At 46.7% G+C, this 12,537-nt stretch overlaps 1 protein-coding gene across 3 annotated transcripts in view; it reads right to left on the bottom strand.

The window, feature by feature from the left end:
- Positions 1–12,537, bottom strand: part of TMEM106A (transmembrane protein 106A) — a 91,574-nt gene that overhangs the window by 25,236 nt on the left and 53,801 nt on the right. For all 3 annotated transcript variants that reach the window (XM_073608031.1, XM_073608033.1, XM_073608032.1), the window contains one exon: positions 1,279–1,438. In XM_073608031.1, coding sequence (XP_073464132.1) covers positions 1,279–1,438 — 160 coding nt within the window. The remainder of the gene's footprint in view (positions 1–1,278; positions 1,439–12,537) is intronic.

Consider the following 12,537-nt stretch of genomic DNA (forward strand, 5'->3'; position numbering starts at 1 on the left):
CACTGGTCCAATGCCGGTGGCGGAGGCGGGACTGCATGTGTGACGTGAGAGCCGAGTGGAGAGGAGATGGCGGCTTGTGAATTCCGGCAGCGCTCGTCCCCCTCCTTCCCCTCCGAGGTTTGCCGTCGGCGTATAACATGCACCCGTGATTTGCCCACTATTTTCAGAGGAAAAACTAAAACGGGTGCGTGTTATACGCCGTTAAATACGGCAATTTCCATATACATACAAATAGGTATACACATGGCGTCAATTCTTAAAACAGTGGTAATAACGTGGTTAAAAATGGGTAGCATGATAAGAGTTACAGAGTCCACCATATATCACAGTGGGGTACAAAAATGATGCAAGGTAACATCTGCATGGCCTATGACCTATTTCTGTGTTCTGTGGGAGACCAGAGTGAATGCAGGGTCCTGGGTTTAGTAACACTTTAAGCGGATATAGAATTCCAGTCACACTACACCAAATCTACCAAGTATCTCTGATATATTAGAGATGCAAGGGGCAGAGGGGTTCCTTTTCTCCATATTTTTGGAGCTGCCACAAACTTTGGGGTTATTGCAAACTGGTAAGGAAAATTATACATAAACTAAAAAATAGTGATGCAGGTAAAGAGCCATAGGCTTATCTTCTGCATTACGCTTTGTTATTTAAAGTGATATTAAAGGCATTTTTTTTGTTTTGTTTTTTTTTTAAATAACAAACATGTTATACTTACCTGCTCTGTGCAGTGATTTTGCACAAAGCAGCCCCAATTCTCTTCTCGGATCCCTCGCCGGCACTCCTGGCCCCTCCCTCCTGTCGAGTGCCCCTAGAGAAAGCAGCTTGCTATGGGGGCACCCAAGCATTCTGACTCCTGAGCCGCTGCTCTGCGTGGTCATTCACCTGCAGAGCCGTGACTCTGCCCCGCCTCCTCTCTCTCTCCTCATTGGCTCACTGGCTGTAATTGACAGCAGCGGGAGCCAATGGCAGATCGCGTCACCTTCCATTAGCGAATGGTTCACCCATGTTACAGAATCTATGCATATCAAATGACATTCCTGAACATATTAAAACTACTACTAGCGAATGGTTCACCCATGTTGCAGAATCTATGCACATCAAATGACATTCCTGAACATATTAAAACTACTTTTTGATAAAGAGAATAAATATGCAAATATGACAAATTCCCTTTGAGTCCCACAAAGTACACTACTTTATAGGTGCAGGTATCCTATATTTTTTTCACAGAATACTCTATGATAAAAGGAAGTGATATTATTCTCAACTTACTGTGGTTTCAAGGTACACAGTTGAAGTGGAGGCATCATGGGCAACAAGTGATGAATTTACCCCTGCATGATCCACAGTGACAGAAAGTTGAATCAGCAAAGCTGCAACAATGGCGCAGATCACCAGGCAGGAGAAGACAGCGATGCATACATAACACTTCCTGAAAAACATCCAAAAACAAAGTGTGCCCATAACACGTTTACACCACACAAAAATGACATTCCAATATACAGTATTAGTTTAGTTGCAAAGGATATCCAGAGAAAAGTTAGAGTGTCTTTAAAGAGGAAGTAAACTCTGATGGGTATACTTCCTCTTTGTTTCCCTGCAAAGGTAAAGCATAATGGGCTACTATGCATCACATAGTAGCCCATTATATGTCACTTACTTGACACAGGAGCCTGCGATGTCACCGCTGTCCCCTCTTCCACGAAGCCTCCATCTTCCTTCCGGGTATCGCGGCTCTGGCGCTGTGATTGGGCGCAGCCGCGATGACGTCACTCCCACGCATGCGTGCTGGTGCCGCCACTAACAGCACCGTTGTCTACAGCACATGCACCGTAGACATTGGTGCCTGTCTTTTGGAAATATCTCCTAAACCATGTAGGCACTTACAGGTAAGCCTTAATCTAGGCTTACCTGTAGGTAAAAGTGGTCTGTAAGGGTTTACAACCACTTTAAGAGCCAGAGAACCAGGCGTATGGTGTTCATTTTAGGAAATCTTCCTTTGTTGAGCCTTCCTATTTCCAAATTAAAGCTTAAATTTAATCTACTCCCAACAACTTACTTATTAAAAAAAAAAAAAAAATAGTTTTTATTACATTCCTTATTTTAGACTCTGACATCATCACTAGATCTTTGCACTTCTCTAGGCAAAGCAGTGAGATCGTGGCTGTTTTTTTTTCCCTATTTTTGAAAAGCCTGTGGCGTGTGAAACACACCCAAAAACTCCACCCGGTGCCAAGAAAATTGCACACACATAAAGAGTGAAACACAAAACGTACAACGGTGTTACACTGTCCTCCACTAGGAAGGACCTTACCCATGTTAAAAAAAAAAAAAAAGGAAGGACCTTACCCTGATCCCCCAGGGGCGTTAGGCTCCTGACGGGGACTGAGGTACTTCACTAGGTCCATCTGGCCGAAACCAGATGGACCCCTTTCTCTGGAGGGTCTGCCGAAACAGACCCACCCAAGTACTCGGTGGGACTCCCCCATAGGGAGACCTCATAAGAGAGGGCGAACCAAGCCAAAAGGCCTATGTCCCCCCCTCCCAAGACTTTCAGGGTAGGCCCGAGGACCCACACCCTACTCATCACACAGTGACAAAACGTGTACACACCAAACAAAAGTATACAAAAAAGTGACAAACACGATCGTGGCTGGTAGGAGGGGCCAGCAAGGCACTATACATCACTTCCTGAAACCATCCCAGCACCCCGCTTCAGTACTCAAAATCCGTCAGCTCTGATACAAGCAGTGAGCTGTCTCTTGGGAGAAGTTATACAAATATTAAAATGCTTTGATGGGTGAATGTCAGTCTGGAGGAGTGGGTGTTCTTAGGCAGGCTGCATTTGTATGCAGACCACACTTGGTAAAGCCATAGGTGATGCTGAGCTTCATGATTGAAATAGTTGAAATCCAATAAATGAAAGGAGCAGGTCAGGTAGTTAGGATCAGGAGGAAGGGAATAGAGGATGCTAGATGTCCTCCAACCAGGAAAGGGTTTTATATAACTTGCTAAGTCTAAGGCACACTGTGAGGAGCCTAGAGTAAGAAATTGAAGTACGGGAAAGGTGACTGAAGACTGAATTTGCCTTTGTGCCAATATCCCAATTTATTCACTCCACTGACTTTAGGAGAGAGACTTGGAGGTTGAATGTTTTAAAGTCAAACCATGATTAGGTAGCTATAGAATGATCTTTTTGCATACCTCATTATCATCCCCGATTGGCCGGGACTGCCTCAAGATTTTAATCCTGGTGCAAATCTGGGCTGAAATCCGCAGCAGAGCCCAGTGCCAGATCAAGTTCCGACACTCAATTCCACTAATTTACCTGCCAAGTGCACGCCGCGCTGCAGCTGGCAAGGTTGAGACTGACACACTCAGTGCCCAGCCAGCATAGTTCCTCCACCTCCCCCACCCGCTCTACATCCTGTACAAATAGAAGAGGAGGGGGGCTAGGTCTGCTCTACCTCCTCCTCATGTCCCCCTGCATCCTTCCTGTCTTTCATGTATCAAAGTGATCCTTCCTTCCTGCCTTATGTATGTCATAGTGATCCTTCCTGTAACAAACAGATGGTCCCTGCCCCCACCTATAACCTATGGTCTTCACAGCAAGGAGCACATGGAAGGGCAACGGATGAAAAGCAAAACCAGAGAAAATTCCCAGCTCAACTCATCAACCAGTCTGTTCATTAGAATGCATGTGCTCCCACTGTGGAGATGCTCATAAATTTACAAGGGTTAGGACTGCAGGTAATACAGGATGCCGTGAAGAGGCCTTGCAGCTTATGCATGCATTTGCAAATGTGTGCCAACTTAACCCCTGTTTTTACGCATACTGCTGGACAAGTTAATTTGTTTGGTAAGCAGACTGGTAAGTTGAGCTGGGAATTTTCTCTGGTTTTGTTTTTCATAGTGACCCCTCCTTCCTTTCTTCCATGTACTAAAGTGACCCCTCCATCCTTTCTTCCATGTACCATAGTGATCCTTCCTGCCCTTCATGTACCATAGTGATCCTTCCTGCCCTTCATGTACCATAGTGATCCTTCCTGCACTTCATGTACCATAGTGATCCTTCCTGCACTTCATGTACCATAGTGATCCTTCCTGCCCTTCAGGCACCACAGTGATCCTTCCTGCCCTTCAGGCACCACAGTGATCCTTCCTGCCTTTCAGGCACCACAGTGATCCTTGCTGCCTTTCAGGCACCACAGTGATCCTTGCTGCCTTTCAGGCACCACAGTGATCCTTCCTGCCTTTCAGGCACCACAGTGATCCTTCCTGCCTTTCAGGCACCACAGTGGTCCCTCCTGCCTTTCAGGCACCACAGTGATCCCTCCTGCCTTTAATGTACCATAGTGATCCTTTCTTTCTTCCATGTAGCATAGTGATCCTTCCTTTCTTCCATGTACCATAGTGATCTTTCCTGCCTTCCATACACCATAGTGTTCCTGCCTTCCATACACCATAGTGATCCTTCCTGCCTTCCATGCACCATAGTGATCCTTCCTGCCTTCCATGCAGCATAGTGATCCTTCCTGCCTACCATATTGTTCCTTCCCTTTCTCTCCCTAAGGGTTGGTTCACACTGGAACATAGTGCAGGGGGGGGGGATTCTGTGCGCATTTCCTGTACTGCATGCAACCATGTGGTCCTTGTGGAACAAGCATGGGTGCCATTAATTGTTAATAGCAGCAGGTTTGCGGCCACCATACCACATGGTACTGCAGTATTCTGTGGTTTGGCGTGGTACGATTTGAAAACAGTAGTGCTTTGCAGGGCATCCCCATTCACTTGAATCGGTCATGGTCCGTGTGCAGTGCTCAACCACTGTGCTTAAGCCCCTCCCACTACCATGTTTGGCCACACCCACTTTTTGCTGCAGAGCGTCACAGATCACTATCTCCCCGAAGTGTCGTTGCATGTATACCTGCCATTGTATTAATTGCACTGTGTAGCTATGCAGACAGTCCAGGCTGCCTGGGTTAGGAAGGGATTAACCGTGTCTAGCCTCTTTTCCCAGGCATCCTGAGTTCTGCCCCCACATCTCTCGCTCTCCTCCACATGGTATTTAAAAGAGGAGGATCTGCTGCAACATGGAGTCCTGGCCCCCTTCTGGGTCACCCTGCTGGGGTGCTTTCTGGACTAGGAGCCTGACAGTACTGGACTTTTGCTGAATGGACTTTGCTTCTCTAAAAAAGGTATGAGCCTGTGCATCCTGCATTAGTTACTTAGGGCTGGACACTGGTTCAGTAAAGCACATGTGGGGTATGAAGCACAGCCACTACAAAAGGTCTACTCGGCAAGACAAACAGGAATTGTAATGCCGTTCCTATGGGTAACCAAGGACTAGTGCAAGGTAAATTGCTGCCAGTAGTGAAATGTGGTAAATGGTGCCTCCGGACGAAATGGGGTCAGTGGCCAGTCTCCCTCCCTAGTGGTCAGTTTCCCATAGCAACCGGAACTGAATCCACGTTACTGAGATCTATAACCTGGACGCATGGTAGGGGTGTGGTGGGTGCGTGGCAGGGCCCCATTCTGTCACTGGGAGTATGGTGGCTGAGGTACGCTGGACTGGTCTAGACATGGGGTGTCCCTCCTAATTGCAACATACATCAAGCTAAGGTTTGTAGCGACATCGGACAACATGTTTCAAAGGAACGCTGTACTTTTATTACTGCATACAGTGACACAGCTCTTCTGAGTCGGGGAAACGACATAATGTTGGAGTCTCACATGAGCGCAGTCCCGCCTGGCCCCGTGTATTGATGAGCGCATTCACAGCGAATGTTACCCCCACATGCAGGTTGAGTTGGCCCCGCCGATGTACACAATCTAAACCATGCATCAAAATAATGAATAAAGTTTGTCAGATGCGATTGACTTGAATTTTTGTTAATTTTGCTGAAAAGCCATTTAATTGCTGAATTCAACAGACTGAAATGTACTTGTGTTACGTTATGTTTTAGGTTCAAGACAATCCAAGGCTAAGGTTGGCCAACCACGGGTTGCAGGAAAGAAATTTGCTTGATTCCCCCATTAACACAGACAGAGTTGATGTGGGAATCCCTCCTGCCAGGCCATTGTTTTCTCCTCACAGGGGGGCACGGGGGAGCTGGGAGAAGACTGATTATTGCTAGCGGCTATAACAGCCACTAGTGATAATCGCAAGTAAAACCCAGCATGCTGGTTGTACTTGAGTTGATTGATCAACTTGGTACATTAAGCCTGCCCATACATGGTTTGAATCAGGGCCGCCATCTGTTAAAATGGCCGAGATTCGACCCGTGTAAGACCTGCCTTAATAAAATTTCTGAGTCTTGAATTTCTCAGGTCCCCTTCACTCTGTTGCACTGCAGTAAAACGCACCATTGCTGCAATTTACAGGAATACAAGAATCATGAAGCATTGCATTGCTATTACATAGTAGGTGAGGTTGAAAAAAGACACAGGTCCAGCCTGTGTGTGTGTGATTATATGTCAGTATTACATTGTATATCCCTGTATGTTGTGGGCATTCAGGTGCTTATCTAATAGTTTTTTGAAACGATCGATGCTCCCCGCTGAGGCCACCGCCTGTGGAAGGGAATTCCACATCCTTGCCGCTCTTACAGTAAAGAACCCTCTACGTAATTTAAGGTTAAACCTCTTTTCTTCTAATTTTAACGAGTGGCAACATTTCTTGTTAAAATCTCTTTTGCAAAAAAGTTTTATCCCTATTGTGGGGTCACCAGTATGGTATTTATAAATTGAAATCATATCCCCTCTCAAGCGTCTCCTCTCCAGAGAGAATAAGTTCAGTGCTTGCAACCTTTCCTCATAACCAATATCCTCCAGACCCTTTATTAGCTTAGTTGCCCTTCTTTGTACTCGCTCCATTTCCCGTACATCCTTCCTGAGGACTGCTGTCCAGAACTGGACAGCATACTCCAGGTGCGGCCGGACCAGAGTCTTGTAGAGCGGGAGAATTCTCAATTTATCTCTGGAGTCGATTCTCTTTTTAATGCATGCCAATATTCGGTTTGCTTTGTTAGCAGCAGCTTGGCATTGCATGCCATTGCTGAGCCTATTAACCATCACCCCCAGGTCCTTTTCCATCCTAGATTCCCCCAGAGGTTCTCCCCACCGTATATAGATTGCATTCATATTTTTGCTACCCAAATGCATCATTTTACATTTCTCTACATTAAACCTCATTTGTCATATAGTTGCCCACCCCATTAATTTGTTCAGATCTTTTTGCAAGGTTTCCACATCCTTCGGAGAAGTTATTGCCCTGCTTAGCTTAGTATCGTCCGCAAATACAGAGATTGAACTGTTTACCCCATCCTCCAGGTCGTTTATGAACAAAATAAATAGGATTGGTCCCAGCACAGAACCCTGGGGGACCCCACTACCCACCTCTGACCATTCCGAGTACTCCCCATTTATCCTCCACTCCTTTTTGCCCAGGTTTCAACCCATGTACTCACCCTATGGTCCTTGCCAACGGACCTTATTTTGTACAGTAAACGTTTATGGGGAACTGTGTCAAATGCTTTTGCAAAATCCAGATTCACCACGTCTACGGGCCTTCCTTTATCTAGATGGCAACTCACCTCCTCATAGAAGGTTAATAGATTGGTTTGGCAAAAACGATTCTTCATGAATCCATGCTGATTACTGCTAATGATACGGTTCTCATTACTAAAATCTTGTATATAGTCCCTTATCATCTCCTCCAAGAGCTTGCATACTATTGATGTTAGGCTAACTGGTCTGTAATTCCCAGGGATGTATTTTGGGTCCTTTTTAAATATTGGTGCTACATTGGCTTTTCTCAAACCACCTGGTACCATTCCAGTCAGACTGTCAGTAAAAATTAGGAACAATGATCTGGCAATTACTTGACTGAGTTCCCCAAGTACCCTCGGATGCAAGCCATCTGGTCCTGGTGATTTATTAATGGTAAGTTTGCCAAGTCTAATTTTAATTCTGTCCTCTGTTAACCATGGAGGTGCTTCCTGTGATGTGTCATAAGGATAAACTCTGCAGTTTTGGTTACTGAAGCCCCCCCAATTCCCTCGTGAAGACTGAGGAGAAGAATAAATTCAATACCTTTCGTCATATTGCCATCCTTTGTAACTAGGTGCCCTTCCTCATTCTTTATGGGGCCAATATGGTCTGTCCTCCCTTTTTTACTGTTTACATACTTAAAGAATATCTTGGGATTTTTTTTGCTCTACTCCGCTATGTGTCTTTCATGTGCCATCTTATCTGCCCTAATCGCACCCTTACATTTCTTGTTGCATTCTTTATAAAGTCTGAATGCTGATGATGATCCCTCAACTTGTATTTTTTGAAGGCCTTCTCCTTTGCTTTTGTATGCATTTTTATATTGGAGCTAAGCCATCCAGGACTTTTGTTCGCTCTTTTAAATTTATTACCCAATGGGATGCATTGCCTAATGTCCTTATTTAATATGCTTTTATGCCATTCATTTTAAATTAATTCTAAATGGCTTCTTTCATTTTGAATGCCACCCAACATATTATTACAATGGCAGGCAGCACACTGCAGTGTTTAGGCGCGCTCCCAGCCAATTAAAAAAGAATGGACTGCCTTAACACAGCTCACTGTGTTAACGCAACACATAGGGGTCTATGTATAAAGAAATTCAGTGTGGATGCCTTAAAAGAGGTCAGGATTCTAAAAAAAATTATAATCACTGCTGCCTCTAAGACCGAGAACCAGGCGATCAAAGGCCAATGTCACCGTCTCTCTGCTCTGCACCTCCAGCACTAATTGGAGTGATGGGCTGTGCATGGGGCGGGAGCAGCTGGCTAAGGCTTTCAGCGGCGTGCTCAGAGGCGGAGTCAGCTGCCAGTCCAGGCATCTGGGTGAAAACCGACGTTAAAGTCAGGATGCTTCCAGAGCCTGTATGTCAGGGAAATGGGCGTGTTATGGGCAATGTTACCAGTAAGCTCCATGGTTGCGCCAGATGAGTTTCCATGTGCCTGCGTGCACGCAGATGCGCGACAGCCAGGCCACGGCAGTCTGTGCGCGCACGCCCTGACCTTGTAGGCACACCCCCCAGCCTATTTAAACCTATGAAGACCCCTGGTTTGACCTCTGCCTGGCTTGACCTGTGACCCTGCTTATCTCCTCTGACCCCGGCTAGGCTGACTACTCTCCAATCCTCTGCCCTCTGTGTATGACCCGGCTTGTTCTTGTACTTCTCTCGGACTGTCTTCTGCTACCTGATCCCTGGCTGCGAACCCTGTTCCTGGTTTACCCTGCTGTTCCGTACTCAAAACTTCTCTCCGCATGACTGCCACAACGCACCCCAGCTACCTACTGCCAACCAGCTAGCCTGCAGCATCCCTGGCAACCCGTGCACCTTTGGGCATCGCATCCCCTGTATCAACCCTAGGGGAGCGCTGCACTCAGCCACAAGGGGCGCCCTCTCAGCAACCTGGCCTCACACTACAGACTTGACAGTATAATCTAGCCATGACTAAGGCCGGCAGAGGTGCGTCCCCGTTAGAGGCTGTGTCAACAAGACACTATTCTGACCCAAGCAATTCAGAAGTTGCAGGAAGGCTATCTTCAAGTGAAGGATAAGCTGCAACACCTGTCAGATTCATCTGCTCCTGTGGATCCGGTCCCAGCTTCTATCAGCTCCACAGCATCTGCTCACGATCAATCCTCTGCGGCTCCTATGATGATATTCCCTCCTCCAGAACCCTGAGTTCCCGTTCCTAAACGGTTCTCCGGAGTTCAGATCCTTCAGGACTGCCTGCCTGCTGTACCTAGCCCTGCTGCCCCGGACTTTTGCTTTAGTGACCGTTAAAGTTGGGTTTCTCATTTCTTTACTGTCTGATGAACCTCAGGCCTGGGCCCACAGTTTATGGGAACAAAAGAGTCCATTAATTAGCATTGTGGACGCATTCCTGGTGGCTATGGCACAACCCTATGAGGATCCCCTTCGTACTGCCACCGCTGAAGCCGCCCTGCATTCTCTGCAGCAGGGTAGGTGACCAGTAGAGGACTATACCGTAGACTTCCGCCGGTGGTCTGCAGAGACAGCCTGGAATGAGGCAGCTTTATTACACCAGTTTCACCTAGGACTCTCTGAATCTCTCAAAGACGAGTTGGCCAGGATCGGGATCCCCACTACCCTTGCAGCTCTCATCCAATAATCCATCCAACTGGATCGACGTTTGCGAGAGAGACAATCTGAACGATCATGGACCTGCAGGCCCGCCAGTACATCCACCTCTGAATCAGCTCCTAAGCAAATTGGCCTGTTACGTTCTGCACTAACCCCTGATGAAAGACACTTTGAGTATTTGGTGATGCCGTTTGGGCTCTGTAACGCTCCGGCTACATTCCAGCACTTCGTAAATAACATCTTCCGGGAATACCTTGACTACTTCGTCATCTATCTGGATGACATCCTTATATTCTCAGCCACCTTGGAGCTCCATCGGACTCGTGTAAAAACAGTATTACTCACACTAAGGAAACGTGGACTTTACGCGAAAGCAGAGAAGTGCGACTCAATGAATACAATTCCTAGGGCGAATTATCTCTACTGGCGGTGTAGCTATGGATCCACAGAAAGTGCAGGCAATCCTAGATTGGCCAACTTCGTCTGAAAAGAAGGGGGTACAAAGGTTTGTAGGCTTTTCAAACTTCTATAGAAGATTTATAAGGAACTTTTCTTCCATCATTTCACCCATAACCCAAGTAATCCCGCCTACATGTTCGTTTCCTGTGGTCCTCCGAAGCCCAATCTGCTTTGGAGAAACTGAAGTCTTTGTTTACCTCTGCACCAATTCATCAACATCCTGATCCTGCCCTGCCCTAAATTTTGGAGGTCGATGCCTCGGAGGTAGCTACAGGAGCAGTACTTTCACAGCGCCTGGGACCCAAGTCTCTGCTTCACCCCGTGGCCTTCTCCTCTCGGAAGATGAGCCAGCCTGAGAGAAATTACGACGTAGGTGATCATGAGCTTCTGGCCATTAAGACAGCCTTAGAGGAGTGGAGATACCTTCTTGAGGGGGCCACGCACCCTATAGTGATATTCACTGATCACAGAAACCTCGAGTACCTCCGCACTGCCAAACGTCTGAGACCCCGTCAGGCTTGCTGGGCTCTGTCCTTTTCACCATTTAATTTTCACATCACCTACCGCCCTGGCTCCAGGAACGGAAAGTCTGACGCTTTATCCCGAATGTTCCCTGATACTCCAGAAGAAACAACATCCAGCACAATCTTGTCGCCACAGAATTTTCCTTTGATTCAACCTGATCTAAGGTCTTCCCTTGAACAGACTTCCCTCCAATGCCAGGAACCAGAGACTTCCTCTTTAAGAAACCAGGGGGGTATCTCTGGTACTGGGACAAGATCTTTGTCCCGCAACAAGCCAGAATCCAGGTCTTACAAACATCACATGACCACCAACTTGCTGGCCACTTCGGAGTACAGAAAACCATGGATCTTATTCAGTGATCCTTTGTGGCCTAACTTGAAATCGGATTGCAAAAAGTATGTCAGCTCCTTCACCACCTGCCAGCGAAACAAGGGGTCCAACATTAAATCTTGAGGTCTGCTACATTCTTTGCCGGTACCAGCATAACCATGGAAAAATAGGATTTTTTAAAACAGCTTACCTGTAAAATCCTTTTCTTTCGAAGGACATCACGGGACACAGAGCCACAGTAATTACTGATGGGTTATATAGGTATCACTGGTGATTGGACACTGGCACACCCTATCAGGAAGTTCAACCCCCTATATAATCCCTCCCCCTTGCAGGGATACCTCAGTTTTGTAGCCAAGCAATATAGTGTATTAGAAGAGGGGCGGGACCTCTGTGTCCCGTGATGTCCTTCGAAAGAAAAGGATTTTACAGGTAAGCTGTTTTAAAAAATCCTATTTTCTTTCTCGAACATCACGGGACACAGAGCCACAGTAATTACTGATGGGATGTCCCAGAGCAATGCTACCTGAGGGGGGGGAACCACGACCAAGTAGGGTGCAATCAGACCTGAGGACCCTGTACCGCTGCCTGCAGCACACTACGCCCAAAGGCGATATCCTCATGCCTTCTCACATCCACCTGATAGAATCTGGTGAATGTATGAACTGAAGACCAGGTTGCGGCCTTGCAGATTTGAGCCATAGAGGCCCGGTGATGCACTGCCCAAGAAGCACCAATAGCCCTTGTGGAATGTGCCCTGATCTGAAACGGAGGAATCTTCTGTTTCAAACCGTAAGCTTGAATGATCAACTGTCGAATCCATTTAGCAATGGTAGCTTTTGACGCTGCCTGTCCTCTATTGGGACCCTCTGGCAGCACAAACAAAACATCCGTCTTGCGGATCTGAGCAGTTGTCCCTAGATAGGCCTTAACTGCTCTTACTACATCCAACGAATGTAGAGATCTCTCTTCCGGAGAACAGGGATCTGGAAAAAAGGAAGGCAGAACAATGTCTTGGTTTAAATGAAAATCAGAAACTACCTTCGGTAAAAAACTAGGATGAGGGC

The sequence above is a fragment of the Aquarana catesbeiana genome, linkage group LG12, assembly GCF_042186555.1.
Source record: "Aquarana catesbeiana isolate 2022-GZ linkage group LG12, ASM4218655v1, whole genome shotgun sequence".
NCBI classification, from domain to species: domain Eukaryota; kingdom Metazoa; phylum Chordata; class Amphibia; order Anura; family Ranidae; genus Aquarana; species Aquarana catesbeiana.